Here is a 24855-nt window from a genome sequence, read left to right as displayed (position 1 = left end):
CTTGGTTCGTAATGGTCAGAGAAAACTCAAAAGAAGCGTTCCCGCAATGTTCAGAAAAATTATAAAATGGAATGTTACCTTAACGTTCGTATAACCATGCTTTTTAAAAGCCAAGTTTCATTAGAAAAGCGTACATGTGGCAACATTTTTGCAAAACGCAAAATATGTTGCGTCGTGCACGTTTCGCAACAGTTTCAAAGTGAAATGTCCAGTGAGGGGCGCTAGAAGCGTTTCGCTTTTTCTGGAACAGATGAACGTGAGTATGGGAACGTTTTATCAAGTTGGACTGTGTCTGTATTACCGCAGTTCTGAGTTGAAATGTCCGGTGAGGGGCGCTAAAAGCTCAATGCTCAATTTTAAAATAACGTACGTCTACACTAAAGCCTTAACCTACCCGATAGTGTTAACAAAAAGCAAATACTTAAAAATGCAATCGTAACCATGTTTTTTTGCTCGTTTTTGAGCTCTTTTAATGTGACTCGTCTTTCATGGGATTCGTACTCGAGCTCTTCGCATCACAAGTGCGTCAGTAAAACCGATTATATGGAGCTGGTTAAGTGATGAGAAAATATATTCGTTAGCAAAACATTCGTTGAACATATTTTTAATAGCCAGGAAGCTACCAAGCACTGAGCTAAAAACAAAAACTGCTATGCGACTTAAGTGCCGTTCATTACCTCAGGAACTGCATCTTTCCTTGTTGTTGTGAGTGGGCCTGTTGTTAATCACACTGGAGTAATCATATAACCACAACACTAATAATTCAGCAGTCTCCGGCTGCTTTGCTTCATCGGATGGCAGGGAAGCGGAGCGAGGTGACAGACACGTACTATGTTTGCGTGAGAGGCGGTGGGGGATCTCAGACTTCAATGCCATGTCGCCAAAGGCTACACCTGCCAGAAGATAGATAAAACCTCACTCGCAGTGTGTCTCCAACTGCCCTGATACTATTAAAGCTGACAAAAGAAACCGCCTATTAACACGCCTCTGGGAATATGCAGATATTGCCGTAACCTTGAGTGGCGATGGACAACCAGAACCCTGGTGAGATTAACTGGTCGAAGAACCATGAAAAAACGTAATCCAATCAAAGCGCGTGGATTTATGTGTGACATGCAGCATCACAGTCTTCCTGTTTGGCTAATCATTAACCGGCTGTAATATGCTGTAACAATATTTTTATTCATCTCTAGCAAGTGTTTACATTTATTTGCATTCATTTTCTTCCATACCAGCATGCGAATGTGTGTAATCTGTTGTGACAATTACTAGTGAATTAACACCGTCCAACATATGTTCTCTGAGAACCATGGAGGTAACATGTAAATGAAAGTAAATAAATAAACACTGAGCTTGCAACACTTGAACAGACGCTTGACAGCTACTTTATAATGAACACGTATTCACAGAAAACCATCTATAAATACACAGAATCAAAATGTAATAAATAAATATAAAATAAAAGTCTCAGTCAGACAGGGATCAGGAGGCTGCCGTCACTGTCATAAATCTAAATGAGCCGATGAGCTGATCTACTCGTCTCATGTGAGATTGACGACGCTTCTGAATTTAGCTCTAACCAGATAGTGTCGAAGATGTGTGTGAAGAAAACAGCACTGTGCGAATGTGCGGGTGTTTATGTTGTAATATGTGTGTGAGAGAAAGACTCACGGGGAGTTCAGGGGTATGAAACACCGTTGCTGTTTACTAACTAGGGGATATTTTCTCACTCACACACACCCTGTTATTATTCTTTCAACCATAATTTAAGTGTGATTATAAAATATTTTTTTAATTATCAACCATCTAGAACACCATAGCAACTATACAAAAATCAGAACACTTTAAAAAAACACATATCTGTCAATGAGTGTTCACAGATAACTCCACTTATGGTTTATACAGAACATTTAGTTATGACTGAAACATTCTCTTAATTATCACAATCTGGGTATCTTTAGTCAGGGCCATCCCAAGCATGGGGCGGAGCCCAGTGTGTGGCAGCGGAAGAATATTTCTGGAATATTAGTACTGTTAATAAATTTAAATAATTAATATAGTTTATTCAATTATAAAATATTACAATATATATATATTTTTTTTTCTTTTTTTTTCATATTTTATAATTAAATAAACTATATTAATTATTTAAATATATAGTTAATGCATTTATTTATTTTACATTTTTTATGCATTACTATATATATATATATATATATATATATATATATATATATATATATATATATATATATATATATATATATAGTAATGCATAAAAATGTAAAATAAATAAATGTGTATATATCACCATCACCATCATGCTCTGATACAGAAAACTGTCCAACAGAGGCAGGGAGACTAGATGAAAGTCAATATAAAGATAGGGAAATCGAGCAGCGAGGGATGTGAGTAGAATATAGTGAATGGGCCAAAAAGAAGAGGGAGAATCGGAAAAAGAGAGTGACATAAAAAGAGAGTAAGGGAGGGCCGGTAATGGAGGAGGATGTGTTTACTCAGTAATTCAAGTGAGAGACCGTCAGAGAGCGAGCGCGAGAGAGAGAGAGAGAGAGAGAGAGAGAGAGAGAGAGAGAGAGAGAGAGAGAGAGAGAGAGAGAGAGAGAGAGAGAGAGAGAGAGAGAGAGAGAGAGAGAGAGAGAGAGAGAGAGAGAGAGAGAGAGAGAGAGAGAGAGAGAGAGAGAGAGAGAGAGACAGAGAGAGAAAGAGAAAAATTGCTTGTTACTCTCCTGACTGGATTTGCCCACGGTTGTGAAGTCATGGAAATGTAATGCTGCCACAAAGGATAAATCCTCATCAGCGAGCTAAACTCAACAAGCAAACTTTCTCTCCAGAACGCCACACAAAAGGCTCCTTCTCTCTCACTTTTCCTCCATCCGCTTATAGCATGCCATCATTCCGTTCCTTGCTTCCACACAAGGCTAATATTCCGGGTTCGAAGTTAAGCTCATCTCAAATGACAATATTTGCGGTGTGCTGCTAATTACCTCAGAAAATAAATTAGACCCGTCCCTCACTTTGTAAAGACGCACTGACAATTAAGTACTTGTTGAAAAAAAATAATTCTGTCATTATTTACTCACTCTGAATGATTAAACAATTTTTTTTTTTTTGAGTAGAACCTGTTTTTTGTATTTTGTTCTTTGGAACTTGAAAGGAGAAACTTCCACAAGGAAAGTCAAAGTTTTATATTAGTAGCACTAAAATACTATTTTAGCTTTTAATAATGCTATGGATTACTTTTCATTTTTATCTTTTCCCATTTCATTTTAACTAGTTAAATATTTAGTAGCCTACTGTTGTTGTGTGTTTTTAAATAAGTTTTATTTTATGCATATTAAAGATTTTATACATTTGTATTCCCTTTTTAGTTGTATCTTAAAACATCAAGACTATAGAAAATAAGAAATGTTGGCCTGGTAACTACATGAAATAAATTAAATTAAATTAAATTAAACATTTATTTTATTATATTTTAGCTAACATGTATTTTATTTTAGAAACTTTTTGGTTTTAGTTAACTATCAGCACTGAGTCATTCTGGTTTGGTACGACATGAGGGTGAGTGAAAGATGACAGATTTTTCCTTTTTAGGTGAACTATCCCTTTAACTGTCAGTTCTAAAAAATTCAACCTTTGAATGCGAGGCTGCACTGAGAGTGATAACATGACGGAAATCTGTTGACATCGAGAGATGGTGACACATTTTATGCTCTGACCTGGACTCGTGCTGGCATCCGCAGCTCAAGAGAGATTTTCTCCAAAGAGCCGGTTGGATTTTTAGACATAAGCGCTGGTCTAATCTCATATAGTTGCGGCATCTTCATATCAAACGATTACTCTTCCTGATAGGTAATTGGAATGACTGAGCATCATAACGCCACATTTGTGGCTCTTGCAGTACACGATAAAGGCCGGGCTTGCCGTTGCTAAGCTTTGCATGAGATCCTGACCCAAACAAGACTGAATTAATAATCATTATAACAGATGAGCTGTGCTGTTTGTCAAATGTAAACACCCTCTTCATCTGGCCGTCAGGAGCAGCTGGCGTCAGAAGAGAGAAAGAGGAAAGATTATGTGAGGAGAGCATCACTATTGGTAACACTTAGGGTTAGGGATTAGGACATACCGCAATAACCGCATGTGAACAAAAACGTAAACATATATAGTGTTTAGCAATTTGTGTGACATACAAAGATTATTGAAATGTGTTAGGCCTACTATTTTGACATTCTACTTCAAAGTGTCCTTTTAAATTCAATGGGTTACTTGCCATTTCTTTGTAATTATTTGTGAAATGCACTAGCCGTTTCTAAGTAAAAAAAAATCAATGTAAATCCCACACTATTTTTTTCAGTACGCATTGAATCATTGCTGACTCTAAAATCAACCATGAATACTATATTAACATACATTTCTTCATCAATTTTCCTTTGAGTACATCATTATTTTTTTGAAAACGTTTTTTTAAATGTTTGTTGTTTTTTTTCAAATAAAAAAGTACTTCGAATTACTGAATTAATTATGAATTCATACTTTTTTTGGAGGGTGATGTTTCTGTGTAATAAGTTACATTTATCTAATATTTTAAGAGACATATTAACCAATTTAAATATGACAATATCCTAGCTAAGTTATATGCTTATTACATATTTCAAATATAGTACATTGTCTGCAGTACATACTGCGCAATAAACAGTATGCTAGCTTTCCCCTGTGTTGTTTTTGGGTCTGTTTTCTTTTGTTTTGTTTCTGGATAATTTTGGTACGCTCTGTCTAATGAGTGACTCACTGCAGAGGCTCTGACCCAGGGTTACTGTCTGACCCACTTACACACCCTCTCAGGACTGATGCTCACAACAGTAACAGGCAGCGTGATGACAGGAGGAGGGGAAGGGAAGACGACAGAGGAAACTCTGCTCTGGCTGTGTGAATACTCCATCACAGACAGCACATCTCCTCCCACAGAGAGCAGAAAATGGCCTCCGTGGAAGGAGGGGACTGGGGTGTCATAAATCGCAGATATGCGTTGTGGATGTCTCCAGTCGTGCTGCTCCCATCGGGAACATGCACATCTGCCTGTGATGGAGCAGAGACGGGAGGAGGAGGAGGAAACAGACTTGTATTGAAATGAATGGGAGGAATCTTTAAAAAAAAAAAAAAAAATTGTGTAGAATTTATTTTGAAACAAGTTTCACTCAGAAATAGCCAGTAAATGTCTCAAATAATTCCACAGATATGGCAAATTACATTGAATATATCATTGAATTGTAAGCTTAGCATACAGTTTTGGAGATCTCAGACTTTGATCATGTAAGTAAAGATGAGTGACTTGAAGCACTGGAAGGCCTATTACTTATTATTATAAAAAACCGCCGGTGAGTTGCTTGCCTTAAAAGATCCCATGAAAAAATAAAATAAAAATAATGACAAAATGTTGTCCTTTTAGCCATGTGCATTAGCTTTAAGGTCATTTATATGCTTGTAGAGGTAAAAGTTAGACACATTTAAAACGTACAGTCTTTCTATTCTGGGGGAAAAAAATGTTGACTCTTTTTGCAGTACAGAGTTTGTACAATCAAATGTTCTCCAGCATAAAAATGTCCCTTCCTCTAAATCCACCCATTCCCAGCTAACACATAATATTTCATAGCGTAACTAAAGCCTATTGGCTATACATATGCAACAGAATAAAACATTTTAAAATGTAATTGCGTCTTTTTATCTCACAATGGCAGGTTTACATCTTGCAATTCTGAGAAATAAGAATTGCGAGACTAGAATTGTACTTGCGAGTTATGAAGTCAGATTTGCGTGAAATAAAGTCGCAATTGCGTGTTATACAGTCAGAATTGTGAGATATAAACTCGCAATTGCGTGTTATACAGTCAGAATTGTGAGATATAAACTCGCAATTGCGTGTTATAAATTCAAAATTGCATGTTATAAACACAATTGTGAGAAATAAAATTCTGACTTCTTTTTCGGCAATTTATATCTTGCAATCCTGACATCTTTTCTCAGAATTGTGAGATATAAACTCGCAATTGCGAGTTATAAAGTCCAGTTCTAAGAAAAAAAAGACTGACCCTTTTCCCTCAGAATTGCAAGTTTACATCTCAAAATTATGACTTTATAACACGCCATTGCTACTTTATATCATGCAATTCTGAATTTATATATCCCAATTGCGTCAAAAAGGTCAGAATTGCGAGTTTATTTCTCACAATTGTAAGACTTTATTTCGCAATATATATTTACATATCGAGATGTAAACTTGCAATTGTGAGAAAAAAAGTCGAATTATCTGTGGCGGAAACAACTTTTATCAAGCAACTGCAAATGGATTGGCTGTAGCTGTTTCTCTCTCCTAAAAAAAAGTCTCTCACACACCCAGGTGAGAAAGAGGTCGAAAAAATAAATGAAAAGAAGAAAAAATTATGGGGAGGACGATGTGCACATGCTAATATCTTATTAGGATAACGAGGCAGAAGCTTAGTGGGAGCTGAAAGTGGAAGTCACTTCCCGTAGAGAGCAGAACAGGCCTGACTTCACACTCCATCAGTCCAGCACACTCAAAACTCGCCCAGGTGCTCGCCCGCCGAGGCTCATGGGACGTGCCAGCGCTTGCCCACGGCTGGGCGGCACAGACCCCCCGACACGCAGCTTCGAGCTTGCTCTTCAATTGCCTTGACAGCCATGTTGTCCTTGTGGTGAGAGTTTAATGATACACAAAATCCACATGTACGTCCTGCGGAGGGATGAATTATGCAACAGGCAGCGTGTGGGAGCGCACAGTGTCATATCAGTCCGATTGAGACCGATTCCGCAATGACAAGCAAGGCAAACAAATTTCACATCGCTGGAGGGATGTCACACCAAGCAAGACATTTAAAATGCCTCATCAGGGTGATACTCAGAGAGAAGAAGGGGATAAAAGAGAGGGATGAGACGAATAAGAAAATAGTGGAAGTGAGAAGGAATGAAGCTAATTTCAGGTTGAGTAAACGCAAGTCGACGTGAAATGAAAACTGATCCTATTTGCTCTCTCAATACACATTTCTGGTCTTATATAACTGATCAGTGTATGATTTTCCACATATTATTTTTCAACTTGCTCCACCTCTGAAATGACCTTCCTTTTTGTTAATACGTGCTCTTATTTTGTCATACGGAAATCACTCTTCGCCGCCCTATATTTTATTTCATTCAATATCTTATTTCACTCGTAAATATGAGTAGATGCATCACAGAAGCAAAACAAGTTGCAAACAATATCTCATTAATATTATTTACAGTAATGCCTACGGTGGCCGAGAAAGCTCAACAAGCTGCAACTGAGGAAAACACATGCGAATAGAAAAAATCTTCATCAGTTTGACAAGACGTGCTGAAAATACTCAAATTGATGAAGATTTGTTCTTAATTTGTCTGGTGTTTTTTTATGTGCATGTGTTTTCTTCAATTGCCAGCACAATAAGCTTTGTTCTATTTGCAGTGTGTTTCTGTATGTGGTTGCGTTGTGAGTATTTTGCAGTACGTGCAAAATAAACTGATAAAGATGTTTTCTTAATTTACTGGTGTTTTTCTATTTGCATGTACACATATCTCAGTAATATCTGACCATTATATCTAACAATTACATTTTATATCTGAAAATTTAACTTAATTTCATAGCTTAACCGGTTTATTTTTTTTATTTTTCCCTTTGGGGTGGACACAAATATGATTCTGAAGACCGATATTAAGTAATAGTTTCACAGTCTACTTTTTATGGTCCGGTTAAATTTCAACTAATCAAATCAAGTCCCACCTGCATTCTTCACAGTATTCATTTTTTCTAGTTAATAGGCCCATTCACACAAAGGACGATAACTATAATGATACCAATAAAGATATAGTTCCTAAAATCCTTATAAATATAAAATAATAGCACAGTCCACACCACAACTAACGATAATGGCACAGATAACGGATATAGTTGGAATCATTTTCAGAATTTTTTTATTTTTTTCCCAGCTGATGAACGGTAAAAACATTGAAAGCCAATCAGAATTCATCCTGTTTTAAGAGCTTGAGCATTTAAAGTGACAGACGACAAATTTGCAGAATGTGCTTAGAATAAACAGAACAATATTGTCCACTGGTGTGGACGCTAATATACTTATCATTATAGTTATCCTTATAGTTAATCATCTTGTTGTGAACAGCCATAAAGTAAAAATTGTGAGATAAACAGTTGAAATTATGAGATATAAAGTCACTTTTTTGATCAGTAGTCCAATTAGTGATATACAATTCCAATTAGAAGAAAAATAATAGCAATTATGAGAAATAAAGTTGAAATTATAAGAAATAAAGTTAATCTTATGAGATGCAGTCACAATAAAGTAACAATTGTTTGACATTAAGTTGAAATTATGAAAGTCGCAATGTGAAAACTAGTCTCATTTGTAAAATAAAAGTGCAATTAGGAGAGATATAATTGCATTCATGAGGAATAAAAGTTTAAACTATACAACATAATGTTGAAATTATTAGAAATAAAATTGAAATGATGAGATATAAAGTCACATTGGTGATACATATAAAGTTGCAATTTATGAGAAAGATATAATTTCTTTTAAATTTGATTCATTTTTACTCGGAGGAAAAAAAAATCATCCATCCCGTCTTTAAGATGATTGAATGACGGCCGACGTGTGAGATGGTCCATTTCTCCCTCTGTCCTCCTCAGAGGCCATGAGAACAGCAGGAATCATAATTCTCGTATGTGTGACCAGCTCTACACTCACTGGGATTTGTATAATTGGAGTTTTGTATGGCGAATCAGCCCTTTGCTCCGAATCGTGGCGTGAACGAATTTCAAATGAAGACTGTGTGATGTGAGCGGAGGCTATCAATATATTAAAAGCCCTGACGTTTTCATGCAAATGAAACGCTGCTCCAATGACTTCTTATCAATTCATATCCCAAGCTATCTCTCGCCTTCTCTTTGTGTCGTGTTTCACTTTCTTTCGCTCTCTTCCTCTTCATCCTTCACATTTTGCTCCCTTGTCAAGCCTGGGAGGACAGACTATGTGACAAGAGCAAAAGAATAGGAGGGCTTGACTCAACCACTTATATAAAAGCCAGTAAACACCCCCGTCCCATCATCCGTACATTCACCCTCCTGCCTCAAGGGCTCGTTTACGTTTCCGTTTATATTAAATCGTCAAGTATTGCTTTTATTTATTTATACTTTCGTTGGTGTGGCTATTTTTTATTCATCTCATTTTCACCTTGTGGTGAACATTTTTAACCTTCCCTCTGCTTTTATTCCCCTACCCTTCTGATTCCTCCTCTCATTTTGAACTTCATTTTCTCACCGTGGTGTGAGGGATTGCTTGCTCAGGCGAGCGTGAACAGTTGTCAGCGGCATGTAGCGGCGTTACGCTAAGCGGTCTTGGCTCTCTAAACGAAGGGGAGCGAGGTCACCTATGTCATATTAACCCATGCTGAGCAGCACAGCTACAAACCGGTGACATCATGGGCCTTCCTGATCAGTCCGAGAGTGTCAGTAACTCATCTTAAAGGTGTAGCCAAATGACAATTGTCATAATTAACTGATCCTCATGTCATTCTAAACTAGGGCCCTATGATTTCCCCGATGTTGAAAATCCAGTCAAAAAAATTGATTTTACAGTATAACCTGGAATGCTACAAGACGGTATGGTTCCATCTACTACACATACTGTTGTGTTGTCATGATGCTGTCCTAATATATAAGAATACTCCACATGAACTTCATCTCAAGAGTAACTTCACCAGCATTTCACCATTTCATTTAATAAAACTATCGTCATATTATATATACACAAACTCAAGGACTTCATGACACCTCTTCAAAGTGCAACTTTTGTGACAGAAATATATTACTATTGTACAGAAGTATGTACTCATCAAGGTAATTATATATATATTTTTTAATAATACATTTGTATTAAATCATTAATTCAGAAAGAAAAATACAACAGATAACAGAATTTCTAGAACAAATAATAATATACTATATGGCTCTAATTAAAAAAAAAATGTAATAAATTTTTTAATTGTTGAAGTTTTATGAATTTAACTTATTAGACATGCTTTTTGCTTACTACATTAAACAAACTAATAAAACGGAAGCCATAAACATGAAAATGAAATGGATTTTTAAAAAAAATGGATTTCAGAGATTCCTAAATGTTTTATTTGCATTAATCTTTTAATATATATATATATATATATATATATATATATATATATATATATATATATATATATATATATATATATTAAAATGCTGCACGATTTATCATATCGCAATCGCAATGTCAAGCCTATGCGATTATATGGTGCAAAATGCTGCAATTTTATATGAAATAGCCTAAACAAATTAAGGCTATTAATGCAATTAACGCAGCATCTGTTAATTTGTGTGATCATTTGGCTAGTGTTACATGATCCCGCTCTTATTCATGCAAATGCTTTTAAACCATTCCTGCGTGACAAGACAAAAAAAAGAGCACGCTGCCTGTGAATGACTGTGACTCACAGAAAGACGCGCGCCAGTATCATGCGTGCGCACAAGACAGCACGCCAGAATACAGTTCTCTTTCGCGCTTGAACGAACAATAACACACAATTATACCAAAATGTCTTTTTGTCGAGTATCTTCGTAACATAAGAGCAGTCTTATGATGCACGTAAAGAGTTGTGACTCGTAAGAGAATGAGGCGCGTGTGAGACCCGCGTCTCTGTCAGCAGAAGCTGGTCTTAAAGGGACAGTACACAGTAGCCACTAATTATCTCTGTCGTTAAAGTTAATCAAAGAACAAAGAGAACAGAGAAAACACTCACTGCTCTAGACTCAAGAACTTTTCTAACTTTAATAAGGATTAGTCTATATATTATTTAAAAGGTATGCAGCACAGACTGTTTGATAACTTTATTCAATTTCTGTATATGACCTAACTGTTAAATAGGAAGTTGTTATATTTTTTAAGCCTAATAAATGTTTAAAAAATTTGATAGCTTTCAATTGTAATGACGGAATCGCTGTAATTTTTGATGGCTATAATAAATGTTCAAAATTGTGGGGGGTGGGGCATTTTTATCCAGACATCAATGGCTTATTGATCATTATAGGTATTATCAATCATTTAGTTGTTGTTGCTAGTTTGAGTTGAGAAATACACATTTAAGCATCATCACTAATCTGTGTGTGCATTTTCTTTGAGAACCAAGCAAGTTGACACATGAAATCATTTGTTTATTATATCGCAATCGCAATATTGACCTCAATAATCACAATATAACACACACACACACAGACACACACACACACACACACACACACACACACACACACACACACACACACACACACACACACACACACACACACACACACACACACACACACACACACACACACACACACACACACATATATATATTAGTTTTTAACTATACAAGTTCCATGATTTCAATTGCTTTCCCATTACAAAAACACTTTTTTTTTATTAATGTGACAGGAATTTCTGCCATTGTATATTATTTGTTCACAACACTTCTCATTTATTTTGACCTTCGATTTAAAATTCTGTTGCGCTGTGCATTCTGTGCCCTCATTATGGATCTTGACCTTTTTGTAACTCTACGAATAACTTAGTGGTTCAAGTTCTGCTGGCACCACATCTGATGTAAGTATGTAAATAAGTAAGTAAATAAATAAATAAACAAACAAACAAACAAAGTCAGATATTATACAGATCAGTAAATGAAGATATCCTATGCTAATAATGTTAACTCAAATGTTATTTAGAATCAAAACTCCAGCAAATAGAGACAAATCTGTTAATATGAAAAAAGACGGGGTCAAACCAGTCATGATACTGTTTATTGAGTAGGGAGAGATCAGCAAACGATAGAGAGGGAAAGACAGGAAGAGAAGAGAGAAAGGGAAAGAGGAAGAGAAGAGATAAAGCAGATGGAAAGAACCACGCGCTTGCCCTCTTCTCTTTCTCAGGCGCGATAATGAGATAATTATGGGACCATCTTACACCACTCATTCTTACTCACTGCTCACATAAAGATGAGACCAGCAGTCTTTAACACTTCCCACACAAAAACTCAACACACAGTTTGAAAGACATAAATCTCTGTATTCATTTCTTTAATTACAGATCCCCATGGTTCCTCTGATGAAGGAATCTCTCGAAGGCTAACCGCTTCCTCAAAAACCCTAGACCTTGAGCAATTTCATAAGACAAACCTGAATGAAATTCAGGCATGTCAAAGGAAATATTATTAAAAAATTTTAAGAGCGTGATCTATTTTTGAATAATTATATAGCAGATTGAGCTGTACAGTTTGTGCTGTGTGTCAACCATTTCTCAGAGTAGAAGATCACATATTAGGCCATTTATAGACGGTAGGAATAGTCAGGTAAGTTTTTTTTGTAAATATAAAGATCAAAGCAAGTTGTCACCAGTATCATTTATTAATTACTCATTAATCTGTCTGTTAAAACAAAGGTTTGGTATTTTGTTATGCTACCTTTTACATCTGTTGTTTTTATTGATATTCAAGTTTACTTTTATGTTTTTGTAATGAAGTTGTCATTGGTGTAATTTATAATACCAACGGGGGGGGGGGGGGGGGACATTGGTTCAACTTTGCATTTGCAGTGTAAGCAAACCAAATCGTTTTCGAATGCGTAATTGAATGCGTGCTCGCTCTGCGATTTCACTTTTGAATTCGCTTCCATTCAGCAGGGAGGGGAGGGAGGTGTGTGTGGTGTTTGTGTGTCTGTGTGTGTGTTGGGCAGGGGGGTAGTGCATACAGTAACTCGTTTGGAGCTTGTGAATGCCCTCCCTTGGCACCGACCCTGAACAGGCTATTTAATAGCATATTCACAAACAAAGGTCAACATGTGTTCAATGAACTGCATCTTGTTTTTCCTGACCAATAATGCTGGACATATTTAATAATGCAATACACTTTGAAGTTTGTGTCTCCTGAGAATACTGAGAAACATTCAGTAGAGTAAAAGTGTAATGCTAACAATAGCCTACTAACTGCAGTATTGCTAGCCTGCTAGCATGACTCTTCTAGTTCATTCACTTTCCACTGCTGGTCAGTCTCAGGATACAAGAACAATGAAATAATCATTTCTTTTGTTTTTACCCTTGTTGTGACATTAGCGAAACGACTAGCACTGTTAGGTGGCCTGAAAATGAACCTAGCGTTAAATTGTTTAACACTCCTCATGCATTCAACTTCAGCTATAAAGCATTCACTCCTCTTATCTTCAAATCTCCAGAGAGAACGAGAGGGAGAGATAGTTAGCAAGAGAGATAAGATGAAAGATTCAGTTCTGAAGAGCTTTGCCAAAGCACCACTGTTAATCTACAGCGTTTGAGACAAGCGATCAAACTACTTGACAAATTACGGCTCCTCAGAGCTTATTTAAAAGGGGAACGTCCGCTGAAGCAGATTTTTAATCAAGATGCACTAGGGTGGGTCAGGGTACTTGAGATTCAACCCTGTATATCTAGTGGAATCGTCTGTATACGAGATACCCTGTATACGACGCCGGTTTGTAGATTTCCATTCAATTGTATGCAGAATAACCACGTTTGACGTGGTGAATTTCAATGGAGCCAGATGTTTATTACTCCATGTCTGGTGGTTCCATGCATGCAGAGCACGGGTCATATGGAATGCATTAGTGGCCACCGGGTTTGGGTAAATTTCCACCAGTGCGAAAGACAGCTACTGCATAGTCGATTGTTATTTTTTTTTTTTTTTGGAGGACACTTCATTTCACATTCTGTCCTGTTGAATGTTAAGTATAATCCAGTCAGAAGCAGAGCAAAAAATCTGCCCGACCTCAGCAAGGCCTGTCCATAGCTGTTCGGGAGAAGAGAGATTGCGTTTGAAGTTTATGAAACATCAGCACACGCTTTAACTGAGCCTTCCAGTGCTAATGCCAATTCAATCCAGCAAAGAGAGAGAGAGAGAGAGAGAGAGAGAGAGAGAGAGAGAGAGAGAGAGAGAGAGAGAGAGAGAGAGAGAGAGAGAGTGAGAGAGAGAGGAAAACCACAGGAAAATGGGCAGAGAGAGAGAGAGAAAGGGAGTTTTAGAAAGCACTCTTCATTTTAACACAGTTTTAGTCTTCAATTTAGTCTTTTGTTGAAAAGAAATCTTGAGTGTAGTCAATATTTTGTCATGTTGAATTCATACATTTTACTTCATTTCACTGACATGGTATATCATTACAGTCAAAAACCACAATTTTTAGTTGAATTTAATGTGCAAAAATGGTGGAAATGTGTAAGCCACTGTGGCTTCTCCAGTGGATACTTTTTCATACAAATTTGCACCAATTTCCCTGGAAGTTAAGATTTTTTTCGTCTTGCAAATAGTTTTGAAACATACATTATAGGTAAAAATTTCGGAATAATAAAGATGAATTTAATGTTTTTGAAAGTAGTATCTTATACTCACCAGGGCTGCGTTTGCTTGATCAAAAACACAATATAAACAATAATATTGTGAAATATAATTACAATTATTACAACTCTTTTCTATTTTAATATATTTTAAAATGTTATGTATTCCTTGATGATAACTGAATTTTCAGCATCATTACTCCAGTGTCACATGAAATCATCCTAATATTCTGATTTGGTGCTCAAAGATTATTTCTGATTATTATCAATGCTGAAAACAGTTTTTGCTATTTTTGTTGAAATCATCAAAGAACGATTTCCACAAATATTAGGCAGCATAAAGAATTTTCAACATTGATAAACGATCATAATAAGATCCATTATTAAAATCAGTGCACCAAATCATCATATTAGAATGATTTTAAAGTCTGGAGTAATGACTGCTGAAAATCCAGCTTTGCCATCACAAGAATAATTTACATTTACAAATATATGGAAATTGAAAACAGTTATATAACAATGTAATAATATTTCACAATATTTCCCATCAAATAAATGCAGCTTTAGTGAGCAGAAGAGACTTCTTTCAACAATATCAAACAATCTTGATTATTCCAAATGTTTGCCTGGAAGTGTAGATATTGTTTATAAAATGTGTTTATTTTATGTTATTGATATGAAATATTAATGAATCAATTTGAATTATTACCAACTACATTTTTCTTTGTTTAAAATCATGATTGTCATCATGACGCGTCATTCATCTAATCTTAATTTTTTGCAGAAACAGAAAAGACGAGACAACTTTTTTGACGGCAGTTTTGCTGACGGATTAACACTGGTAGAAAGAAATAAAAACGTGTTGGTCACAAGCGAGAGAAGCAGAGAAAGAATGAGAAAGAGCGCGGCTGTTGAAGAGTTGAGAATCTCTCTCTTTGAGATCTCCACAGCTTCTTCTTCTTCACAATGTTATCATCACTTCCACACAGTCATGCAGCTGTTGCAAGTTCCTGCAAACGTGTGCCAGCCTTGCCACGTTCTCCACACACAAAACCTTCCCTCTCCCAGGTGCAGGGAGCCGAACAATGGACAGCCGCTTATGCGGTTCACAAGAAGCCAGGGCAGAGACGTGTTGCTCAGCATAAGCTGCGACCCTCTGGCGCAGACGCCACAGTTGCCATTACTGTGGGAGCCGGTCACGTGGAGGCTTCGATTCTCACGCGGACCCTTTCAGGGGCGATGTTTGTGGAGCAGAATGAGCACAGAACACTGGTTTTACAGTGTTTGAGTGCGCTGCTTATGCCAGAGGTATCATTTCCACTCCTGCCATGAGAATGAGGCTGTAATAGCCCATATGTGCTCTTCCGTGGAGAGGTTTCCCTCTAGCCATGATAAGGACAGATGGGAAAGCCTCATTAGCATCTCGTTTTTGGCCATGCAGGCGGCGGTACAAAGCTAGAGGGACCGCAAAGCTGTGTCGGTGAAAAATTACAGACAGTCGGTAAGGTTGAATCTGGACCGAATGTGATTAGATTATGCAATTGCACTTTACGGTAACACACCCCAGGTGAATAAGGCAAAATGGTAATATATATATCACCATACGTCCCCAGTTGATTGATTACATTAAGAATTAAAAAATATATAATTCTGAGACGTTATGTTAAATATGCAAATGAGGCATTATTTAATAAAATACTCAATCTGCATACATTTCCAGAATAGAAATCTGAACAGTGGAAAAAGCGAGGTTATTATTATTATTATTTTCATTTTGGTCGAGAGTCAAAGGTTTTTACAGATGGGATTTTGGGTTTCTTTTTTTTATCACTCCATAAATCAGAAAATACTGTCAAAAAACAAACACCACGTTTATGTTTTGTTTGTTCAGGCAAATGATATATAAGCAAACCGCTCTGTAAAAAATATAGATATGAATAAAAACTGTAAAGACTGGTGTATATTTCTGGCTCAGTGAAACAAAAAACAAAAAAAAACAAAAAAAAACATTTTGAGAAAACGACCTCTAAAAATATGTATTTGGAATCTGTATACACAAATAAATAAACACTTAAAAGTGTATTTAAAATGTTTTCTTTTAACTAGTCTGAAACAACACGTGTAAAGTCAAGACCAGTGCATGAAAACTTCCCTTAAAGTTAGAGTGAGCCATTTGCAACCCATTTTACTTCTGCAACCTGGTACATTTTTGAGTCAAGATACTCATCCATAAAAATAAGTAGGGTGGGACTTGATTTTGTCCATCGGGCATTGATTGGAGTAGCCGTTACACACCAGAATGGAACCAGATGGTTGTAGGGTTAAAAAGTAAGAGCGATTTGAGTTGTCAGCCAAAAATTAAAGTCGTTTCCGAGGCAGAGCATGTTAATACACTTAAAAAAATGGTTACAAACATTTTTGGAGAGATGAATCATCACAATAAGACCAGGAATGTGCATTGAGGAAGTAAATAGGTCCATTTTGATTTCATGTTGACTTTAAAACAAATGATTCTGCTGCAAGCTCACAGCGACTACAGTTCTCAATGCGTTGTGCGTAGGCCGAATATCTCAGTCATGGTTATTAATGAAATACTCACAGGAATGTGAATGAGATTAATATGGAGTCATAAAGGGAGAACAGCTGCTACCATGGAAGTTGTGACTACAAATAAAACTATAATGAACTCATAAAAAAGGCATGATGGAATTGAAAGATTTAACACTGCAGACAAGCACGGCGTATAGAATATTTAAAGCTGCAGTGTGTCATTCCTGCACCACAAAAACTGCAAAACGAATGACTATTTCCCAGAAATTTCTCTCATTGTTCGGCTCCCCCCCCAAAAAAAAAAAATCAACCAAGAAATCAAAATGGACCTATTTACTTTCGCAATGCACATTCCTGTTCTTATTGTGGTGTCTTGCTACTTACGCAACACAAAAATGACACACGTATTGGATACATCACACTAACAATCTTTCTTCATAAGTACAATTTTGATCCGTCAATATCTGTGAGGTCTACTACAAACATGTACAGATACAGAGACAGAGGTTCAACGACCTCTGGATGAAATGATCCATCAAAGGATAGACATTGCCGTAGAGGAGGGATCTATCATCAAATGGGCAAATGCAATGCGGAAACAATCCCCAGGCATTGCCAAACAGAGGTCAGAAAGAACAAATAAGGCTTTCAGTGCATGTTCTGCTAGTGACCTTTGGCGAGCGAGAAAGAGAGAAGAGGAGACGTGCAACTTTATGAGAATTGCGTTTTCTAAAACCATAGGAAAGGTGTTTCACAAATGAGATGTATTTAATAGCTTTTTTACTTTCTCAGTGTCCAGCTTCTAATATTTGTTTCCTGAGAAAATGACTCCAGTAACCTAACATGCATGTGTCTTTTCGGTTTCAGAAGAGATCTCAGCAATGTCTCAAACTATTCTCAGATTTTCCATGCTACAAAATAGCGATCAAGGTATCAGGTTAGTGATGTCAATATCAGTTCAATAACCGAACTCAAAGACCACATTTTCTTAGATATACTGTCAACATTCATTTTATACCTCTATTTTATTAATCCTGAATCAAAGACTCAGCTGAGTATCATATTTGACAAATCAGGCTTTTATGGCTGAAATAGTATGATATATAGGAGAATATGGAGCTCATACTCGAGGAGGAAAAAACACCTCAGTTTTATTCAGAGGACCAAACAAAGCCAAAATATGCTGATATTTATATGGTCAAAAAGCAAGATGAAATTATGATAGCTTGAAATGTAAATCAATGCTATCTTTATAAAAGTTTAGCATACTTACATAAAATGCATATAACTATCATAAATATATCTCTCTTTATATAACAATCTTATTAAGATGATATTTAAATGCTGAGTTTTATAATCACAGCTCTGTTTTTGTTTATTGCAGGGCACGGGGGATTTTACTCGCCAAAAAGTATAAGTTATCATTCAGATGACAGAAGGCATGTAGTAGATTTCAGGCTTTTCAGGAAACGTTTTGATCATGTTCATTTTTTTAGCCTTAGAATTTTGCACATCAAACATGATCAATGGCAGTAGGCCTTTAGGGTTAATGTATGTCAACAATTGTCTCAATTCATTTGACACAAAGTTGAGACTTAAGTGGAATATAACAGATAACTCAAATAAATCTCCGAAGCTATAAAAAGAACCAACCAAATGTTTCGCTGCAAAGTACCAAAGTTCCCTCAACTCACATCGTGACCCACTGCTGAACTCTCACCAGTCGCTGCTTTGCAATTTTGAAAACGATCAACAGAATCTCTTCCAAAGCAGAGGTGCTCTATACATATCAGCGGCAGACATTTCCTGCCTGCAGAATATTTTCCTTCACCACTCCTCATTCAATATCAGCCATTCAGACTTCCATTAACGTTTTGCCTGTGCCTGCGGAGCGTATCATCAAAACCTGTCACGGAACGAGATGACATCACCGCATCCCCAACACATCACCAGAAACGCCAGCTGAGACGCCGCGGGACGAGGAAGGTCTGAAAGTTTACACTCGAACACACCCACGCACACAAATAAATGCAACGACAGAGAAAAGCCGAGCCGTTGACTCCGGCATGCAAAGCAATGCACGTTAGAAGGTCTCTATTGAAGCAAAGAGAGAGGCGTACAAGCTATTATCAGAACAAAACTGAAGATGCCTACGCTCTCTTCGAATATTGGACCAATTTTGAGGTTCTGCTTGGCAATCTAGAGCGCCATCACCTCCTTTCATTATCGTCTTTTGTTCTTAATGTATTGCAAAGCCTGCAGAGTGAACTACAGGTGTTTGATATGACAATTAGAATGAAGGCAGAGGAACGGCTTCAGTTTTGCTCTGTTTTAATTTGTAGTTCTTGTTTTCACCCAAGAAAAGGCGGAGACGACGGAGAATATGTGGGAGACGAAAGTAGCTTGTAGAAATGTGAGTTTGTTGCAAAGTGCCTGTGATCAATACTAAAGAGGCAACACAACTGTGATGTTATTTTGGGGAGAAACTGACAGGGCGCTTTATTCTTTATCTCAGCATCTGTCTCCCTGCGTGTGTGAGTGAATATTGTGGGTGCTAGCAGCCTGATGTATGATGTGACTGTGAGAAATTAAAGAAAAGGAAATGACAGCATTTTCTTCCTCTTCGCTGCCAGGTTTTACCAATAGACCAATAGGTAGGAGGCCACAGGAGCAGCACAGTGCAAATATATATATATATATATATATATATATATATATATATATATATATATATATATATATAAACACAGTGGATAGCATAAGTGAACACACCCATGCTAAAGTTGACTAAAAAGAGGAATAAAAAATCATCTTTTGGAAATTGATCTTAATGCCTTAATTAAAAAAGGACACCAATTTTCTTTGTGAATGAATAATGTATCGTAAATAAATAAAGTTAAACTTAAAATACAGGTAGCATAAGTCAGGACACCCCTATGTTAAATTTCATAGAAGCATGCAGATTTTTATTTTTAAAGGACAGTTATTTCGTGGATCCAGGATACTATGTATCCTGATAAAGTTCCCTTGGCCTTTGGAATTAAAAAAGCCCCACATCATCACTTTCCCTTCGACCATACCAAGAGATTGGCATGGTGCAATTTCATGTAGGCTAATAGCTGGTTTGATTTGCATTGAGAGATGATCTTATGGAAAGTGCCCCATGCCAATCTCTAGATATGGTGAAGGGAATGTGATGATGTGGGGCTTTTTTTAATTCCAAAGGCCAAGGGAACTTTATCAGGATACATAGTATCCTGGATCCGTGAAATAACTGGCCTTTAAAAATAAAAATCTGCCTGCCTCTATGGGAATTTAACATAGGGGTGTCCTGACTTATGCACCCTGTATTTTAAGGAAGAACATTTATTTATGTACGATACATTGTTCATTCACAAAGAAAATTGGTGTCCTTAAAGGTTAGATTTTTCCTCATTTTTTTTAAATTAAGGCATTAAGATCAATTTCCAAAAGATGATTTTTTAGTCCTCTTTTTAGTCAACTCAAGCATGGGTGTGTTCACTTATGCTAGGCACTGTATATATACATAAAATTTTAAGATGATCATCGGGGCTCTGAAAATCCCTTAGCTTTAGTGTTCAAATACTTTTTGTGGTCACTGTATCTGTGTGTTTGATGAACTGTGTTCAATGAGTTTGTGTAATAAAGGATTCTATTTTCATTGGCTCATGTTGACATGCTGTAGGGCCTACATGTTCACCTCCAACAAAACTCACATTTCTGGAGCTACAATCGTTATAGCTCTCCCAGCCCCAACACACTCACGCACACACACAGAATCTCGGATAAGCATCCACAGCTTACCTGTCACGTTGACCTCTACCAATCCAGAGCGTGTGCCAATGCTATTGGTGGCGTCACAGACATATGTTCCTCCGAGCTCATAGGTCACCGGGCCTTTGAAGAACAGGGTGTTGTTCTTGATTTCAATATTATTGGGAAGTGATCCATTTAACCTGAGAAAAACAAACAGATGATATGTTTTTAGTTCACCTGTATGGAAAAAAAAGTTTGATGGGAGACTATACCAACTCACAATGGGTAAGGTTAGGAATTTTGACAATATCAGTAGATCAGCCGTCATTACGAGGACAGATTCAATCTGCGTTGTTGTAACAAACCAAACATACCAGGCATACTTCAAGAAATAAACATCTCAAACCGGCAGACATGAAGGGTGGTACCACAAAACGACTGAACGGGCCCTTACAGGCCTGAATGCTGCCCCAGGACAGAGGGTGTGATTTGAAATGGAAAAAACAAACAAAGACAAAAAGAGGAGATGTCATATGTGGGAAAAAAAAGTGTTATTTTGCTGCCACTCTTTCAGTTCTGGGCTGCTGCACCTGAAGTTGGATCCCGAGAGACTAAGACAAACCGATCAAAAAAATGTGCAAACTGACTCATGGTGGCCACCCTGAGACTTTAACTGTAGTATCCTACCTGATTGTGGCCTAATTCTGAATTCTTCAAGGTTCAGCTGCCCAGCGGGTCTAAACATGCCCCGTTCTTCCACTAAAGCTAGACAGAGGTCACAATCTTTGACGTGCTAGTGGCAGATGCTTCTTATCAGAGATCAGTATAAGGATGCCTCCCCAGGCACCAGACACCTTCAGATCAGCTTGTTCCCACTTAACAAGTTCCTTCCTTCCATTTCAATGACACCCAATCTACCATGTCTTTCGGAGTCTGGACAACTGGTGATGTCCTTTATAAGGACCTTTCAACCAGGAACCTTCACAGTAAAGATAGCGTGGTGTCCCTGGTCAAAAATAGTCGCGATAGGATGGCATAAAATATGGTAATCGGTAAAAATATGTAACAGAACAGATAACGACAAAGACATTGAAATTACCAAATTTATAAGTTCTGGACAAAAAAAAAAAAAAAAAAAAAAACTTTTTATATTTGCAGAACAATTACAATACAGAAATTAAAACGTCCCTCACCAAAACAACTGAAACAACAATAATGTTATAGTAATTTAGTATAATTATAGTATACTTGTGGGATAAATTGTTAATTGTGATTATTAGTATTAAAGCAACACCAAGGAACTTTTCCTCTGCGGTCACCCTACAGGTTGGAAGTGGAATTGTCCATTACCGCTGTCGTAAATAATTTAGCCTACCGCAGCCTACTGTCGCACGTACACGCTCGCTGTTTATCCAGCACCGGCTTTGGAATCAACAATGGCCACAGACAAGGTAGATGATGGATGATTTTATGAAAGGCATCACAAACGAAGAAAAATTATGTATGCCGTAAAGCAGTCGAATTTTCTAGTTCTTTTTGTGCTCCGGTTACTACCCGAAACCCGAAGTTACATAGTGCCAGTAAAAGCGATACAGACCACGTCAGGCTATGGCAGACATTTCATTTAACCTATTGTAAGTCGATGTACCATCACAAGGGTCTTGGAAATATATTATGAAGGTTGAAAAACTACATAGTGTTACTTTAACACAAACTAGAACATCTGTGTCTTGTATCGTGTTGCTGCTGTTGGTTTCATAACAGCAATAAACCAGTTACAGTGATTTTACCATGGTTAAGTTGTGTTGTTAGGCATGACGCAAAGCAGAGCAATGACTGCTAAACGTTTAATTACAAAACGTGCAACCCTCAACAACACAAACACACACACACCACTGCCTCGATCCTCAGACAATTTCACGCAAAACCTAACTTGGGCTTGGGTTGTATTGTTTTTAAAATGCTTTTAATCTTGAAGCAGAAGCCGTCTGCCTCCTTTCAAAACTGTTGCTATAATATTCATAACCTGGTTCAGGACAAGGCTTGTGAGACAGCTTTCAGCCCCAAAAAATGCAGAAGGTATAATGTGTTTCTCTAAATGCTGACTGCTGCAAAGCAATCTGATAAGATCCTGCAGACGGAAGACGGGAGGGGAGATAGATAAGGAAATTTGTTACAATGAGCTGTCTGAAGATAAACTCTGAGCGTGAGTGTTTATGACTGTTCTGCTCACTTTATGATATATTTATGGTAAGAATCTCTAGGGCTTGTTTTGATAGCTGGGAAATTAACGCAAGTCTGAAATTGAAAGTGTGTGCGAGAGGGAGACTGCGTATGAGTACTTGCATCATAATTCAATGTGAAATGTGAAATCTATATTTCGTATAGTTGTGCTTAGACAGACTTTTGAATATCGGCATAAAGTCTGACCCAAATGGTTGCTTATTTTAGCCAATAATCACCTACTTGGATAGGAAAAGACTCAAATGTAAAGCGACCAATCACAGTTTTAAGGCAAGTTTATCTGGAATTGTTGCATATTAGTTGCGTCAAGCCAGACAACCAGATTGCCAGACCAAGAAAGCACATTCAATTTTTGTGCAAAATGCATCAGGTGGTTGCCAAATGGATTGTGACTCCTTTAAGGCTGAGACTATATTTCTTAAAGTCTGTGTGAAGCAGAAGTTGAGACTGACTTTACTTCAGTACTGTAACGTATTTCCAGATGAAACTGAACATTGAATGAGATAAAATAGACTAAATAGGAGATAAAATAGGAGAGGATTGATTTTAGCGTACCTCCTCGTCATCTCTAGATCGCAGCAGACTGAATGACGGTTGAATAGAAGTGGTTAAGAACGTTTAACCCAATCAGAGATAGAAATCCATTTGACTAAAGATTACGTGATTATCTTGCGCGGATTGATTGTTCAAAACAAGCTTTGCAATGTGCGCTCAAAGAGCAAATAGGTTTCAATTTATTTAATTCAGACTTTAAAGCTGAAGTGTCTTTTTTTCTCTGTTAAAATACTTGTTTTGTAACCTTGCATGCAGAGACTATTTGTGGATTAACTGAAAAGAGTAAACAGTGGCGCTTTTTCAAACATTTATGTTCATTTAAGAATCCTACCAGCCTGACATAGCAACAGCAGCTCAACCAATAGCGTGGTTATCAACCATTATTAGATTCTAGGATCATTTAGGAAAGTGATTTTTTTCTTGAAATTCCATCTGGTGGTGCAGAAATTACACACTTCACACAGACCTGAATGTTCCTCATGTTTTTCTCGGTTCACTTTCAGAACGGCATGTGTGTAATGTTTATGCATTACATAAAATATTCAGCGATATACAACGTAACAGACTTCCGCACATTAGTAATTGAACTACTAGTGCTAGTGTGTGTTCCTCCGTAGTTCTGGATTGAAATGTCCTGCAACAGCGCGGTGATGACCTCCAGTGTAGCGCCCAGGGGACCCTTCAGAACACATTTGGTGTCCACTCTGCACTGCTGCTGTGGCCGTCCCCTCTTATCTGTCACGCCGGCGCCCGCGTCTCAACCCATCACTGTCTTCTCCTCCGCCTCGCTCTGTAATCACAACATTCTCTTCTATCTTACCTTTTTCTCCCATTGTTTATCTTCTCGCTTTTATATCAACACCCACATTTTGAATGAGACAAATATTCTTGCTCTTTTTAGTGTTGTTTGCTAATTACGCAGAAGCTTTTATCTGCTTTTATAAGTGAGTTGAGTCACCGAGTTTTAGTGTGCATGTTTGTGTTCACAATATATTGATTCACATGAATGAAAGGCACTCAATGACACTACTTTGTTTTGGACCAGCAATAAGCAACCACATCAGAAAAATTCATCCAGAGCATTTTAGCAATGGCATAGCAACCAACAACCCCCCCCCCCCCCCCCCCAAATGTTGAACTTCCTTCCCATTCTGATTGTCCTGTACCTCATCAAACTCCCCGTTTTTTCCTCTCATTTCATCCCTTCCCTTTCTTCTCTTTTATGATACTT

The 24855-nt window shown here is 37.3% G+C and overlaps 1 protein-coding gene across 6 annotated transcripts in view; it reads right to left on the bottom strand.

The window, feature by feature from the left end:
* Positions 1-24855, bottom strand: part of nectin1b (nectin cell adhesion molecule 1b) — a 276075-nt gene that overhangs the window by 178636 nt on the left and 72584 nt on the right. For all 6 annotated transcript variants that reach the window (XM_077248394.1, XM_077248393.1, XM_077248395.1 and 3 more), the window contains exon 5: positions 20874-21025. In XM_077248394.1, coding sequence (XP_077104509.1) covers positions 20874-21025 — 152 coding nt within the window. The remainder of the gene's footprint in view (positions 1-20873; positions 21026-24855) is intronic.

The sequence above is a fragment of the Siphateles boraxobius genome, unplaced genomic scaffold, assembly GCF_051911475.1.
Source record: "Siphateles boraxobius isolate OS27281-9 unplaced genomic scaffold, OSU_SipBor_1 30, whole genome shotgun sequence".
In the NCBI taxonomy this organism is placed as follows: Eukaryota; Metazoa; Chordata; class Actinopteri; order Cypriniformes; family Leuciscidae; genus Siphateles; species Siphateles boraxobius.
Note: the sequence above shows the minus strand (reverse complement) of the source record. Positions and strands in the feature narration are given on the sequence as shown.